Source organism: Nicotiana tabacum, chromosome 20, assembly GCF_000715075.1.
Source record: "Nicotiana tabacum cultivar K326 chromosome 20, ASM71507v2, whole genome shotgun sequence".
NCBI lineage: Eukaryota > Viridiplantae > Streptophyta > Magnoliopsida > Solanales > Solanaceae > Nicotiana > Nicotiana tabacum.
Genome location: NC_134099.1, coordinates 100,497,477 through 100,515,152, shown reverse-complemented (window position 1 = coordinate 100,515,152; position 17,676 = coordinate 100,497,477). Strand labels below are relative to the sequence as shown.

Here is a 17,676-nt window from a genome sequence, read left to right as displayed (position 1 = left end):
CGGGAGGCATAGATCATGGAACACTACTTGGGAGTTGATCATGAATTATAATTAAATTCAATTATTGCTATGGCTAAATTTTATATTCAACTATATTTGTCTATTCTTATCTTTTACCTCAAATTTGGGATAAATTATCCTTGGTTAGCATTTACCCCAAATCTACTTACTTATTTAGTTCATGACTCCACACAGAGCACACAAAAAGAGCAAGTCTTTGACTAAATCCTGTCAACAGGCTGCCATTAGCTGTAAGCGAACCAGTATTATTCATTTTCAAACATCTAACTGAACTTAGTCACTAAGCTATGAAGAGTCGAAAAATCACTTCCCGATGACATCACCAATAGGAGTTTGATAGCATCTTTCAATCATAACCGACCTCCAAGTTATAACGGCCAATCTATTACCATGTCCAATGCTGACCCTAAAACTAATACTCCCTCCCATAACTTATTTTCTACTACTTTCATTTGTCCTTTTTATTTGTTACCACCAACAAAATTGTATTCCAAATTAAAATATGCATTAACTTCTCATTTTAATTTCGCCCTTACTGCTCTAGTAGTATAATAATTATTAATTAAAGTCAAACACTGAAAGTGATCGTTTGGTATGAGGTATAAGAAGGTATAAGGGTGGTATAAAAATTTAATATCACCTTAATACTCTGTTTGGTTAGCAAACCAGGTATAAGTTATCTCAGTGTTAATTTTAATACCAGGATAACTTATACCTTATAGAAGATGGGGTAATTAGCACCGGTATAATTTATACCTTCTTCTTAGAAATTATGCAATTGTCATTCTTAATACAACGTACCAAACAAAGAATAAACAACAATCTCAGCATAACTTATCCCAATATAACTTATACCGGCATAACTTATACTGATATAAATCGTATTCCAACCAAACGACCCCTAAATGGTTTTTTTCTACGAGTGTACAAAACTTAAAACATAAAAATGACCGAATAAAAATGAAGAAAACTGAATCCTTTTCAATTCTTCCAATTTTAGAAAGAATCCGTCAAAAGATATGGAAAATTCATATTCAATTCTTTTTTCATGTTTCTGGAGGGGGGTTGGATGGATTGCTTTCTCGACATTCTTTTCTTATGAACATATTTTTAGCTGCTCTCATTTTTTTCACATCCCTACAAAATTATTTTCTTTTGTAGAAGCAAGATGGAATACTACAAATGTATTACCTAAAAAACTAACTATTACTATCCGATCCATTCACTCAATCTTGCATTAGCCAATGCGCTTTACAAAAGCATTCCTTATTGCTTCTGTGTGCATAGTGACCCCTTTATCCTCAAACCCTGACATATAATTTTTAACTTCCTTATGTATCATATCTTGCAAAACTGCCAAAAATTCTGGGCTAAATAACTGTTTCTCCATAATTGAAGGACCAAAACTGTTATTCTCAGTTACTGGAAGATCCTGGGGCATTAAACCCGGAGCTGAAGATAGTGCGGGTTCTGCTGCCGGAGCCGGTTCAGCTACTTGTGGGGTTACCTGACCCGTAGTTCCATTGAATCCGGATTCGGGTAAAGAAAGACTCAGAGATGTTGGTGGGTCGGGTACCGAAGGAGGCAGAACTCCACCGGGTCGGGTGACAGGTCGATAAACATTCGACTGAGGAAACCCAGGAAAACCCGAATCGCTCAAGTCGGATTCAGATGGACTCCCCGGATTCATTGATGTAGTACCCGGCCCAATACTGGACGATCGCTTCAGCGGCTGCTGAGGAGTTTCGAATGACAAATCATCCGACGTGGAAGGACATTTTCGCTTAAGCGTCGAGTTCCAGTGGTTCTTTATGGAGTTATCGGTTCGACCCGACAACAAACGGGCTATCGTAGCCCATTTATTACCGAACTTAGCATGGGCTTTGAGAATAGTTTCATCTTCTTCAGCAGTAAAAGGGCGGTGCTCCACTTGAGGAGAGAGCTGGTTACACCAACGGAGCCTACAAGATTTTCCGGATCGACCCGGAATTGATTTACTTATAATAGACCAGTTTCTTGGCCCATGTTCTTCAACTAGCCTCTGCAATAACTCATCCTCTTCAGGGTTCCATGGACCCTTGACCCGACTCGTTTCCTTAATCGTTTCCATCGAATTGTAAACAATCAACGGCGAGCTTTGAGATACCGGAAATGGAGGATTCCGGTAACTATTTCGGCGAAGGGGTATAGAATATGTGAAGCAGGGGTGGTTGTGGGGAGGCGGGCCTCACCGTTTACTTGGTAAAGACTTGGTGGGGGAGATAGTGGTATATATACGGGATGGGGTTGGGGTATGATCGGTTAGATGAGAAGAATAGACAGTTACTGATATACAGCTGGAATGGACACGCGTCAAATGATGAGGGATCAGTTTGGACGACTGTATATGTACTCACTCTACTAAAATCTCGGGAATTTTAGGTTTATAGTAGGAGTTGCAGGGAAAAACTTAACAGTATTCACATTAAATTGATGTGTTTTTAAGTACTTTCAAGTATTTAATAAGACTAAAAAAACTTAATTATATTCGCACTAAATCAATAAATGTACAAGGAAAGAAAAATTATGAGATCTCAAATTCACATTTTAAATCTAAGCAGATAGAATTATTCTGTACTTGCACTAATAAAAGGCATCAAATATTGTAGGAAAAAAGCTTAAATGTATTCAAACTATATTAATAAATATATATTTAGCAAAAACAATAAAAAATAAATATATGAGTGACGAAAAATTATGAGATTTCAAATTCAAATTTTAGAAATGGTAGATAGGATTATTTTGTACCAGTGTTTAGGGTTATTCGCGGTTTGACAGAAATTAAAATCGATCCAAACCAAAAACCGAACCAAACCGACATTCTTCTTGATTAGGATTGGTTTTGACTTTAAATTTTAAAAACCGATAATATTTAATTCGGTTTTGGTTCTATTATAAAAAAGCGAAAAACAAACCGAACTAAACCGATAAGTTATGTACACAATTTGATAATTATTTATATATAGGATAATATCTCTTTGTAAATAATTTTATGTATATTTATGTATTTCAATCACTATTTTGAACTTTGATTTATCCTACTTATATATCTTAAAAAATTGTCCAAGTCCAAACAAAAGGAACATCGGCCAATTTTTTTTTCTTAAGAGACTCTAATTTTTTAATCATACGCACATATTTTTGCCTAACATAAGAGTTAAAAAAACCTACCTGAAGAGTGAAGAAAGCAAACTCAAATTGCAAGACTACCGGGCTAAAGTTTGAGAAGGTTTCTAAGAACCTAATTTTTCTTTGTTACTCACTTGAAGTTTGATTGATTCAATAAAGTGATGTTAATCAATATATATATATTCTTGACATCTGATAAAATCGGTTCTAATTTTTTTCAGATGAAAACGACAAAGGTTAAAGATTTGGAGGTCGCCTTAAACAATACTACTCCAGATACACCAACAGATGCGGCAACTCAAGCACGTGGTAATACTCCTAATATTTCTATTACGTGCAATTCTCTTAAAAAAGAAAAAAGAACAACTCCGTGTAATCGAGACCATAGACCTGGGGAATGGTCGGCAAAAATCTAAAATTTGGCCATACTTCACAAAGTTTACTGATAAAAAAGGGTGATCTGAGGGCCAAATGCAATTGTTGTCCTAAAGATTTTGCTTATCTTAGTAGGAATGTGACTTCTAACCTTTGGATATATTTAACCAGCAAATGTGATAAATCCCCTTTTAAGGTAATTGATGCAAATCAACCAACACTCAAAGTTATACCTATTAAAGGAGGGGGACACGAAAGTTTAGGAACGGTTGTTTATAATATTGCTAATGTTAGAAGGGTGATTGCCGAGTTTGTTATAATTGATGAACAACCATTTAAAGTTGTTGAGAGGGAAGAATTTAAAAGATTAATTATGGTTATTTTGCCTAATTATGAGTTACCTTATTGCATTACTATTACTAGGTAATGTTTAAAAATTTATCAAGAGGAGAAACAGAAGCTTAAAAGACTTATTAGAGATCAATATGTGTGGTTTACTAGTGATTAGGGTGAACTTAATATCGATCGAATCGAAAAAAATGACTAAATCGTAAACTTCATTTCTCAGGTTCGGTTTTCCAGCTTATTCGGTCGATTTGTGGTTTATGTTTTCTATAATTTCGGCATTCGGTTCGGTGCTCGATTTTGCAACATCGATTTATGATTAAACCGAAAAAATAAAATTTTCTAATATGGATCCTAGCCTCTGGGGTTCTCTTCTGTTATCTAGCCCAACTTTTTCACATATTTACATTATAAAATTTGAAGCACAAACCCAAATAAAGTCCCACATTCTAAAATTTATCCCTTTTTATTTGTCAATGCATCTTTCATCTTTGTTTGCTTGTGCGTCGTCGATGTTGCTGTTTACGAGATAGTTATATTGTAAGTAATATTTGTCAAATAAATTTATATTTGCTACATCAACTAAATGATTTGGTTAATCATATTATAAGTATCACTTTTTGAGTTTTAATTGCACTAAAATATAAAATTAGTCATATTTTTTAGTAGAAAAAGTCTGATTTAAAAGCTCAAAACGACTGGACCAAACCGGCCGGACCGAACCGAATTAGCAAAAACTGAAGAAACCGAACTAATTTTGGTTCGGTTATTGGTGCACCAAATAGAAAATCAGAAATCGAATAGACCGAACCGAACCGGCCGATGCCCAACCCCTACCAGTGATACATGGATATCAATTCAAAATATGAATTATATGATCATTACTGCCCATTGAATTGACGATGAATTGAATTTGCAAAAAAAAAAATCTTAACTTTTTCCAAACTAAAAATCATAAGGGTGGGGAAATTGGTAAGGGGCTTGAGGCTTGTTTGTAAGATTGGGGGAGTAAAAAATATTTCACAATGACGCTAGATAATGCGACATCTAATGATGTTACAATTAAATTCTTGAAAGAGAGGATTAATGATTGAAAGATATCATCTTGGGAAAATAATCTCTTACATGTTAGGTGTAAAGCACACATCCTAAATTTGATTGTAAAAGAAGGATTAAGTGAGCAATATGAGTCTATTTCTCGGGTGAGGATGGCTGTGAAATATGTGAAGTCTTCTCCTGCAAGATCTACTTCCTTTAAGTCAAATATTGAGAAGGTCAAACTAGATGCTCATGGCCTTTTGAGTTTGCATGTTGAGACAAGGTGAAACTCTACATATTTGATGTTAGATACTGTAACAAAATTTGAAAAAGCCTTTTCAAGAATGTATGTTGATGATCAGATGTACTTTAACAATTGTCTAAAATTGAGTGAAACGACAGGGCATTCATCGTCAGATGATTAGCCGAATGTGAAAGTCTTTCTCAAGTTTCTTGAAATTTTTTACCAAACCACTTTAAATTTTTTAGGAACTTCACATATTACCTCTAATTCATTCTTCCATGAGCTTTTTAATCTTCAAAGCTTAATTGTCCAATATTCTGATGGTGCTGATTCTATCTTGACTAATATGGCTAAGAAGATGAAACTTAAGTTTGATAAATATTGGGTTGGTTTTAAGGATATAAATATGCTGTTACTTATTGTTGTTATGTTGGATCATCGGTACAAAATGAAGTATGTGAAGTTCCTTTTTAGCAAATTTTATAGTTTGCTATGGCTTGCAACGTTCTAAATTGCAAGCTTTCTTTTTTGTTTTTACTTGGAACCTAATGGCATTTTCTTTCGGTTAAGATGTAACTTAGTCTACTTTTCAGTTTGTTCTGTGTTCATTCTTTTCATATAAACAGATAAATAAACTTTACAGCTTGTTTGGATGGTTGTTACACATTGTATCGTATCGTATTGTTACTTTAAATACAATGTTTGTTTTGATTGTTACTTAAATTTTATTGTATCATATCGTTATATCCGTCGTTACATAACGATAAAATGTGCCACTTTATGTAACGACAGATTTAGTGTGGTCGCGTCGTTACCTTGTCTTTTTCTTTCAATCTCACCCTTTATTATTATTAAATTATTTTATTTTATCATTTACCCTATCTTTTTATATAGTAATTTTACCTTGCACCATAATTTTTCTTTATAATATTGCAAGTTTATTCTTCATAATATTGGTGGGTGATATCGTGAAACGATGACAAACGACACAATCTATCCAAACATTGTATTTATTAAACGATACAGTACAATACAATACAGTACGATACGATACATTATGGAATGATGCGTAACAACCACCCAAACAAGCTGTTAAGTTCTGAAACAACTATATAAAGATAAATTTAGGAAATTATTTCCACATAGTTGTCTGGTTATCGACTTATCATTAGTTTACTAAGAACCAAAAAATCGAACCAAACCAATAACAATGAAATCGATGATTTCTATTTAATTGGTTTGATTTTGATTTTAAAATTTTTAAAAGTGATTAAATTGGTTTGATAGTTTGATTTTAATTAAAAACCCGACTAAACTGAACCGTGAACAGCGTTACTTGTGCTAATAAAAGGTATCACATATATTGTAAAATAGCTGAGGTGAGTATAAGTTAATTGGAGCAACATCGCCATAAAAACAAAATTAAATTAGAATATATTGACATATATGTCTTAACTTAATTTACCTTTTGATATGAAAAATTTGTGCAATTTGATATAAAATTAAAACTAATGTGGGTAAATTATTTTTTGTCGTTAATCCAATATGTCGTTATATTGGATTATGGAAGAAATTCAAATCACCGACCGTTTTAGAAGTTACAAAATTTGGGTAATGGAAGTGAAGAGTACGGTTAGGTAAGAGGAGTAGATGGACTTTTGACTAGCCAGGTTGGAGAGCATCTATATATAGTATGCAGGAAGTTGGCAGTTGATATTTCCGGATTTCCCTCCGTGTGCATTATATACGCACAATCTCTCTAAATTTTATAAAGTTAATTATTCTTTTAAGCAACAATCTATTACTCCAAAACATTTTTCTTAAAAAAGAATAAGAATTAAAATGCTACCTTCTTTGAAACTGTTTGTAATTAAATAGAATTATTCAAAAGAAATTAAGGAGTCGATCACTTATCTTGCTGTGGAACGTTTGACGGTTTGAGTATAATATTGCTTTATTTGTGCGTAAACTTTGGACTTCGTTTTAATGTTAGAAATACTTGTAATTAAGCTCAAGCACTCGCTCTTTGGCACCTACAGTTGGAATCTTGGTAATTAATTACGCCCTTCTGTATCTCAAAACTGGGATTTAAACTTTTAATTTACCGTTTATGTAATTTAATTGTAGGAGGATTGGGTGGTGACTAGCTGGCAGGCACTACACGGCAAAAGAAATCTGGCGAGGCCATGCTGTAAAACCTGACTCATCCTAAGTCCTAACGTCCAGCGTGCCATCTGCACGTGCATGTCACACGCGGCCACCTCAGTTTTTGAACTATTTTAAGTTGTAACGGACTCGGTCGTTTTCTCTTGCTTTTAAATAAGTATTGAAATCCAATTACATTTGTAACCACTTAACTAATTTCTCATGAGTTAGGAAGGAACATGCCACGCAAGTTATTGTCACCAAGTTGTTTGCTTTCTCCACTTCTCCTAATTAATAAAATAACACTTCATGGATTTCGTAAGCATTAGCTGGTTTCTCACTAATGCTACCTTACTTAATGTGTGATTAGTCTTCTATTGGAGCATTGAGACCTAACCTACAAATTGTCCTGTTATTTTATATAATATTAAATAGAAACGGACAGTTTCCCAAGTTAATCATAGACCTCTTCACATATAGATTCGGAATAGATAGATTGAGAACATTGCATAGTAATTACAATACACATCATGACTATGAGAAATTTATTTGCACCCGATGTTAACAAAGGTAAAAAACAGTTGAAATTATAATTACAATACATATCATGAGTATGATTAACAGATAAATGGGTGTATAAAGATGCACGTGTCACATTAATTATCTCGCTATAAATACCAAGTACCAATAAGTTTTTATCAAAGGTTATTGTTTACGGTTAAAACCGAGCTTATCTGTTGCAAGACAAATTGGGGTTGAAACAGAATGAGTTAAAGATCGGCCCCGGATTGTATCGAACCAAGGTACGGAGTTAGAATGCGCGTCTTCAAGATCATCGAGCTCGTAGCTTCGGAACCGACCTCGACTCCGACCAAGCTCAAGGACATATTATCGGACCGAATAACGGAAGGCCGAAATATCCGTAATCGATCGGATATCACGACGGGAATCACGGCATGTATCAACGAGTGACCGAATAATTAGCAAATCATGAGATTTCTTACCTTTTGTGGAATTGTATTTAAAGTAGGACTCCCCTATTATATAAAGGGGGTCTGATCATTTGTAATACACATGGGAACACGCATCCAAAGGCAATACATTATTATTTCCAGTTCTTATTACTTTGCTACTCCGTTCTGACATCGATTGAGGCAATTTCTGACTCGAGGTTGACCAACTTTCAAGGCTAACATTGTTCAACTTGTGTGGTTTGCATTAATTTTTCTGTCATTGATTTCAATATTAATCTGTTTTCTCAATTTGTGTCAAATCATATCACGTATCCTTAAAATCGCGTATAAATTCAATTGTTATCCGATTTTGAAGGTAAACAGTTTGACGCCTACTATGGGGCTAAGGATAATAGTGGTTATTTAATACGAATTTCCATAACACACACTACTTTTCACTTGTTTTTTTAAAGTGTCTTTGATTTCAGGCTTAAGCTCAAAATGTCAAACTCACAATTAGTACCTCTACCTACTGACGGTGAGTCAGGTCACCACGGTGAAAACAATAACATAGCGCCCGGCAACAAGGTACCGCCTATTGATCCTATCGGAATTCCAATTGCGGGCCAGTTGGATGCTAATTCGCATGTGGCTATCCATACTAGCCTAGATACTGACCCCGAGAATAGCATCCGTGTTGGAGCCCAGTTAACAGCACAGAATACTCAAAACAACGAAGGAGACGGGGTCAATTTACGGATGATCTTCAAAATATATCAAGCTCAATAAGCGGCAATAGCTCAGCTACAAAACCAGAGCCGCATACCGAGCAGGATCGAGCCTGATTCATCTCGTGAGATCACTCGCAGGGAGGAACCGATCACGGAAAGGTCGAATGGGAGCGAGTCGGGTAACAACCCCGAAATCATAAAGATGCTCGAAGAGTTGACAAAATAAATAGAATCAGAGGAAAAGAAAATCGAACCAAACGACAAAAATGTGGAGACTTACAATTCTAGGGTCGACCAGATCCCGGGAGTGCCTCCGATATTGAAAGGCTTGGATTCCAAGAAGTTTGTGTAGAAACCTTTCCTTCCGATTATAGCTCCAAAGCCGATCCCCAAGAAAATTGGCATGCTTGAGATTCCTAAGTACAACGGAATGACAGACCCAAACGAGCATGTCACTTCATACACATGCTCCATCAAAGGAAATGACTTGGAGGATGATGCGATCGAGTCTATCTTGCTGAAGAAATTCGGAGAAACCCTGTCGAAGGGAGCCATGATATGGTATCACAACTTGTCCCCTAATTCTATTGACTCATTTGCTAGGCTTGTAGATTTTTTTGTGAAAGCACATGCTGGGGTTATCAAGGTCGAAACCAAGAAATCAGACTTCTTCATAGTAAGGCAAAAGGATAACGAGATGCTCAGAGAGTTCGCATCTCGATTTCAAATAGAACAAATGGACCTACCACTGGTCGCGAATGACTAGGTCGTTCAAGATTTTACCCAAGGACTCAATGTTAGAAGTTCGGTGGCTTCACAATAATTAAAGCAAAATCTGATAGAATATTCGGCTGTCACTTGGGCTAATGTGCATAACGGATATCAATTGAAGATCAGAGTCGAAGATGATAAACTGGGTGCTCCTTTCGGGTCCATTTATCCTATTAGAGCCGTCGACAGAGTCAAGAGAGATTTTGATCGTGAACCAAGGTAGAGCAAGGATCGATACCAGCCGTACAATGAGGATCGATACCAGGCAGTACCCTCGATCCTTCAGCAGGTGCTAAAATTCCCAAGACTAGGAGGGATTAAAATGATCTACGAGGATCAAACAGCCGTAAAGGAAATGTTTGTGGACGAAGAAGTGATTCCGATATCAATACTGACAACATCGAAGGAACCAAGTTCGAACACGAAGCTGGAAACTAAATAACAATTATCGATATCAGCCACGACCCAATCGGATAAATAGGGGATCAACGAAGATGATGATTACGGGGTTCCAAGATCTTTTATAGTACTCGATGATTCCGATGCTACAAAATCAACGGTCGAAGAGCTAGAGAAATTACATTGATCGAGCATTTACCCGATCAGAAGATATACCTGGGCACGAGGTTACCCCCCGAGCTTAGGAAAAAACTTATTCAATTTCTTATAGCTAACATAGATTGTTTTGCTTGGTCCCATCTCGATATGACAGGGATCCCACCGGAGATTACCACTCACAAGCTAAGCCTAGACCCGAAATTCCATCCTGTCAAGAAGAAAAGAAGACCCGAGTATGAGATCGAACACGCTTTCATCAAGGATGAGGTAACTAAACTCCTTAAAATAGGGTCCATTCGGGAAGTCAAATACCCGGAATGGTTAGAAAACGTAGTAGTAGTCCCTAAAAAGGTAACAAACTGAGAATGTGTGTAGATTACAAAGATTTAAATAAGTCATGTCCCAAGGACTCTTTCCTTTTGCCTAATATCGATCGCATGATCGATGCCACAGCCGGCCACGAGATTCTCAGTTTTCATGATGCCTACTTCGGGTACAAACAAATATGAATGAACCCAAATAATCAAGAAAAGACCTCCTTCATCACTAAGTATGGTACATACTACTATAACGTAATGCCATTTGGACTAAAAATACCGGTGCCACTTACCAACGCCTAGTAAACCGTATGTTCAAAGAACAAGTAGGAAAATCTATGAAAGTTTACATTGACGATATGTTAGTTAAGTCCCTACGAGCTGAGGACCATTTAAAGCATTTGCAGGAAACCTTCAGCATATTGAAGAAGTACAACATGAAGCTGAATCCGAAAAAATATGCATTCAGAGTTGGATCAGGTAAATTTCTTGAGTTCATGGTATCCAAATCGAGATCAACCCCGACAAGATCAAAGCTATCAAAAATATCACGGTAGGGGACAATGTGAAGGTCGTGCAAAGGCTAACCAGACACATTGCCGCCCCAGGACGATTCATCTCGAGGTCCTTCGATAAGAGCCACCAATTTTTCTTGTTAGTGAAGAAGAAAAACAACTTCACATGGACCCCAGAATGCCAACGGGCCTTTAAAGAGCTTAAGCGATATATATCGAGCCCACCACTACTTCATAGGCCGAGAGCAGATAAACAACTATACTTGTATTTGGCAGTATCGAAAATAGTGGTAAGTGGAGTCCTAGTTCGGGAAGATTAAGGTACGTAATTTTCAATTTATTATGTTAGCAGGACCTTAGGTGAGGCCGGAACTAGATATCCTCACCTAGAAATATTGGCGCTCGCTTTGCTAAGTGACTCTAGGAAACTGAAACCATATTTTCACTGCCATCCTATATGTGTTGTGACAAATTACTCATTACGAAATATAATGCATAAACCCGAATTCTCACGATGATTGGCCATATGGTCGTAGAAATCAGCGGGTATGCTATTGAATATCGACCACGAACAGCATTAAGTCTCAAATTTTGGCAAATTTTGCCGACTTTACGCCGACCCTAATACCCGAAGTCTAAAGAGAGTTGTTGGTAAACTCGGGGACATCTTCGAGAATCTAGAACCTCTTTACGGACGCTGCCTCGAACGCAAAGGGGTCCGAACTTGGCATCGTACTGAAGCCACCCACATGCAATGCAGTTAGACAATCCATTAGAACTGTGAAATTGACTAACAACGAGGCTGAATATGAGGCCATGATTGCAGGTCTCGAACTGGCCAATAGCTTGGGGGCGGAGGTGATCGAAGCTAAGTGTGACTCCCTCCTTGTGGTGAACTAAGTTAATGGAACATTCAAAGTCAGAGAAGAATGAATGAAAATCTACCTAAATAAGTTGCAGGTAACATAACATCAGTTCAAAGAGTGGACTTTGCAGCACGTACCTCAAGATCAAAATAGTAAGGTTGATGCCCTTGCAAACTTAGGGTCATCGATCGAAGATGACGAGCTCAATTCAGGGGCAATCATACAACTCATGAGATCGGTAGTGGAAGAAGGTCACGCCGAAATAAACTCCATAAGCTTAACTTGGGATTGGAGAAACAAATATGTAGAGTATTTGAAGACCTGGAAACTTCCTTAGATCTAAAAGAATCGAGGGCCCTGCGCACAAAGGCAGCCTGATTCAGCTTGTTCAAGGATGGAACCTTATTCAGAAGGATATTAGCTGGCCTGCTAGCAATATGTCTAGGACCGAGAGAAACTGAATACATTTTGAGGAAGTCCATGAGAGCATCTACAGAAATCATTCAAGTGCCGAATTATTAGTTCGAATGGTGATCAGAGCTGGCTATTACTGGATCGACATGGAAAAATATGCAAAGGAGTTCGTACAAAAATGTGACAAATGCAAAAGAAATGCTCCGATGGTTCACCAACCCGGGGAATTGTTGCATTCGATCTTGTCACCATGGTCATTCATGAAGTGGGGAATGGATATCGTCGGCCCTCTTCCATGGGCACCGGGTAAGGTTCAATATATCTTATTTATGACTAAATATTTTTCTAAGTAGGTTGAAGCAAAGGCATACGAGAAGGTCAGGGAAAAGGAAGTCATAGACTTCATTTGGGACCACATCATATGTCGGTTCGAAAGGCCATCTGAAATTGTATGTGACAACGGGAAACAGTTTATCGACACCAAAGTGACCAAGTTTCTCGAAGATCATAAGATCAAAAGAATCTTATCGACACCTTATCGCCCTAGTGGGAACAGAGAAGCTGAATCGACCAACAAAACCATAATCCAAAACCTTAATAAAAGGTTAACCGACACCAAAGGAAAATGGAAAGAGATCCTGCCAGAAGTCCTTTGGGCATATCGCACGACCTCGAAGTCCAGTACGAGGGCTATTCCATTCTCATTCGTTTACGGCACTAAAGCTCTAATATCGGTTGAAGTCGGGGAGCCGAGTATTAGATTCCAATATACAACAAAGGAATAAAATGATGAGGCCATGAATACGAGCCTGGAGCTATTGGATGAAAGGCGTGAAGTCACCCTTGTTCGATTGGCTACCCAAAAGTGACGGATCGAGAGGTATTACAATCGAAGGGCCAACCTTCGATACTTTAATATCGGGCACTTAGTACTAAGGAAGATCACACTAAACACCTGAAATCTGAACGAAGAGAAGTTAGGTCCGAACTGGAAAGGACGGTACCAAATTCCCGAGGTCACTCGAAAAGGATCCTATAAGATCGGAATGATGAACGGAGAACAACTACCAAACAATTGGAATGTAACTCACCTAAAACAATATTACAGCTAAGGTACGACCCCATTCATTTTCTTTTATTTGTATTTTGGACTAAAACTTGCAAGTGATTGACAAGAAGCAGCACGAAGTCTTTAGGTCTGAAAGCATGCGTTGCACTCTTTTTCCATTGAACCGATTTTGTCCCAAATGGGTTTTTTCGGCAAGATTTTTAACATGGCAACAATGGATCATGCTAACTTAAAATCAAGGACCAATCATTAATTGGTGTCAAAGCTAGAATTAACAGTATCCGAGGTTCCTCTACAATCAGCCTCGAATACTAGGGGATATTACCCTCGGATATAGACTTTATCAAGGAAAGAAAATTCGTAGTTGAAGGGTATCGATCGGTAGGATTATTGTAAGGGCCAAATGGTCAAACGAATCGTGCCCGTAGAGATTTATTGAGCCCTGGTATAAAGCATGTATGCGTGTATAACTATTTTACACAAGAATAAAGAGAAGTATCTTCCTTGCAATCATCTTGTCTTTTAAAAAAATCTCTTATTTACATTTCTTAAAGAATTCTCTGCTTCTGATCCCCTAAAGGTAACGAGCCCAAGGGCCGCCTTAGACTAAGATCGAACAATCACTCTCTTACTCGGGGACTACCGTTCGAAAAAAAACTCGAACAATTCAAGCTCATAGACATGGGGGGCATAAGACCTATTAGGAAACCCCCAAAACCTAAAATAGAATAATGTAAAGGCAAGGTTTGTTTGAACCTTCGAGCATAACCTGATTATCTCGTGCTAAGGCATTTTGGTCTTTATGAATATAGATAAGAAGCAAAGAGAAAAATTTGAAAGCTGAGAAAGGGAAAGAAAGACTTATATATATATATTCATAACAAAGTTCTATTTACAAGGGACAAACAACCCGATAAAATATTTTACGAAGGCTGAACGACCTCAACAAAAATGCAAGAAACAAAAAAAAAATCTAAGGGCCTAAGTGGCCTGGTCCCCATCGGCGGCAACATCTTCAACCTCGGTATCTCCCCCGCCTTCGGACTCGCTTAAACCCTCAGATTCATTATCATCCTCGAGATAGGCTAACCTTTTAGTCTCAGCTTCGAGCTCCTTGGCGTTCTCGATCTTAGTTGATAGGTCGAAACCCCCGAGTATGGATTTCCTCAAGGACCTCCCTTCGAGATTTCCATTTAGCATGCTCGATGATGTCTTTAGCTCGAACCTGAGCCGCCTTGGCATCGGCCTTATAGACGGCCACCACCTCATTGGCATTGGTCCTAACTACTTTTACCTCCGATTTGGCCGCTTCAAGTTTCGTGGCCAGACTTTCTCGATCAAAGATGGCCGAATTCAGCTGGGATTGGAGCTCCTCAATTTTCTTGGCCTGCGCCAAGGACTTCTCCGTTATACCTCAGAGTTGGACTTCAGCCGAAGCCAGTTGGGCTCGGGCGGTCTCATTTTCTTAGGCTAGGCTATCCATGTTCTTTTTCCATTCTTCAGCCTCAGACTTCACTGCATCTACCTCTTCCCGTAAATGCCCGATATTGTCGACCTTCTATGTTTGGACCATTAGTCACCATGTCCGATTCATCATCACTAACTTTAAAATTTCTTCTTACCTATTCAGCCAGGCTGGCATGCTCTTTCCGAGCCACCTCCAACTTGGCCCGAAGGACCTTAAGCTCCCCTTCTCTTTGCTTAATAAGAAGCTTATAGGCGTCTCTTTTCTTAGTGAGCCCTCGGATCTTAGCCTCGTACTAGTTTAGCTCCTCCAGATAGCGGAGGATCACTTCATAGTGGAGTACCAAAGCCTACAAACACAGGGAGAGGAATTACAATCATCTACAAAATAATCTAAGTGCACTCTAGAAATTATTAAAAAGGTATCTGAGGTTACCCGATTCAATGCTTGTTGGGCTTTGTTGAACAAACAAGGCACTTCCACCTCGTTCATCTTGGCTTGATCCTCCTTGGTCACCAAGCATTGAAGATAACTAGCCACCCTCACGGGGGCAGAAAGAACCCGGACATCTTCCGAAATGGACATAACAATTGACTGCTTCCGGTCAGGATTTAGGCTCGGGGCTGGGAACCGGTTGACTAATCTCGTATTCGAGGCAGGTCCACTCGATGGACTCTTCTTCGGCACCGGTATATCACCTAAACTGGTGACATCCTCCATAGCGATAGAGTCTACGCCGTCAAATAAGTTGTTAAAGGGGTATAACCCCCCTTGTGGCTCTTCGATGGATCGTTCTTTCATCGTCTGAGCATCGACAATCATAAACTCAGAAAATAATAATGGCGAACCAGAGAGGTCTATTACTCCGAGTATGGCCTTCGGGGAATTATCCGTTGTCCAAGAAGAACCACGATCTCATTATCGGCCTCCCCATCTCGAGGCGGAGTGGCCTTGCCCACCTCTGGTTCGGGAGCTTCAGCTAAAGCTTCTAATCGGCCTCCCCGAGTCGAGATGATTCAGTTTCAACACTCGCCGGTTCGGAGGCCTCTCGTATCACGACATTTGGCTGCATGCGGGCCACCAGCTTAAATTTCTATTCTTCTTTGGACTCGTCTCTTAGCCGGTGGACTAAGTCTAAGGGTAGAGCATTGATGCTTTCCTTGGGTTTTTGCGCCAACTTCCTATTTGGCTTTTTCTTTTTCGAGTTCGGAGAACTCGGGGCCCTCTTCCTTTCCTTCTTATCACCCGTCCTCGGAGTAGGGGACTCAAAAGGCACATCCTCATCACCGGATGGAGGACTCATAGCAACATCCTTGAGGAGACCTACAAAAGAAAACAGAATCAATGAGAACTCAACGGCACGAGGAAGAAATCAAATATTATTGAATCGGAAAGAGAACTTACCACAGGAACAGGTCTCCCACCGACCCTTCAACAACTCGCACCACGCGCGCTCGGAATAGGGTTTCTGTGACACGAGGTCCTCGACCCACTCCTTGAGTCAAGGAACCACATCCGACATTCGAGCAACGGCTGCACCACAAAACGCCGATAATAAGGGAAGAAAAAGGAAAAAAAATAAACAAAATCCTTAAGGCAAAGTTATACTTATGATTCATGTTCTATTTCTTGGGAAATGGCATGTTCTCTGCCGGAATTAAGTCTGAGGTCTTCACTTGAACGAATTAGCCCATCTAGCCTCGATCCCAATCCTCATCTATACTCGAGAATGGGGCGCTACTGGCCCGAAAGGCAAGTTTAATTAATCCCTGTCGATAGAGTCGGGGACTGTACATGCACATAAGATGATCGAGAGCGAAGGGACACCCCTCGATCTTGCTTACAAAAAATGGAGGAAAATCATTATCCTCCAAAAAGAGGGATGAATTTGACCGAGGGTCACCTCGTACCTCTTGCAGAAGGCAATGATGACCGGATCTATGGGACCCAACGTGAAGGGGTAAGTGTAAACACTTAAAAAATCCTCCACATGGGTAGTGATTGATTCCTCAGGTGAAGGCACCACCTTATGTTTATCAGCCCAGTTGCAATCCTCTTTGACCTTGGAGAAGAGATCATCGGTGATCGAACATATATATTTGGAGATCGGATCGCATCGACCCGGTACCAGAGAAGTTTTTTCGACCTTGATATCAGCACCAGTCGAGCACCTACCAAGAACAAACTCTTTAGGGTATGGTTCCCCCGCAAATCCATTGCCGGCAGGTCGTGACGAAGAGGCAGTCTTCTTTTGCGGAACTGTCTTAGAAGTTTTCACTATTTGTTTTTAAATATAGATGAAGAAGAGGAATTTAGAAGGTCACGCTTAATGTTTTGGAATGAAGATAAGCGAAAATTCTTACAAAAGCCTCAAGAAATTTGATGCGAGGATTAGAGAAAGCAAAATATTTTTTAGAACAAGAGTAGAAGAGATTTAAATGTAAAGTTGAATGAAAGTGTGGGTATTTATAATTTGCAAACGACGGTTCAAAGTCTGACCAGCAACTGACGAACATTAAATGCCTTTAAAGATGTGACTGATGAGACGTGACTGACGAGACATTTCGTCAGTTTTGTCATTTCTGGTGCGAAGGATTTAGACAAAGATCGAGGGCTCATATCATTTTTCGTCGTTTACTCTCGAAAAACGAGGGGACTATCTGTATACGGTTAAAACGGGC

General features: G+C 38.8%; 1 protein-coding gene across 1 annotated transcript; it reads right to left on the bottom strand.

Moving 5' to 3' along the window:
* Window positions 1–996: 996 nt before the first annotated feature.
* On the bottom strand, window positions 997–2,280 carry LOC107809187 (transcription factor MYB73-like). Its single transcript, XM_075241152.1, has one exon. It carries the CDS (start codon window positions 2,129–2,131, stop codon window positions 1,259–1,261), a length of 873 nt encoding a protein of 290 aa, XP_075097253.1. The 5' UTR covers window positions 2,132–2,280; the 3' UTR covers window positions 997–1,258.
* Window positions 2,281–17,676: the final 15,396 nt, after the last annotated feature.

Bases quoted from the DNA above. Each gene is read 5' to 3' on its own strand.
- LOC107809187 (XM_075241152.1), bottom strand. From the start codon at position 2,131: ATGGAAACGATTAAGGAAACGAGTCGGGTCAAGGGTCCATGGAACCCT.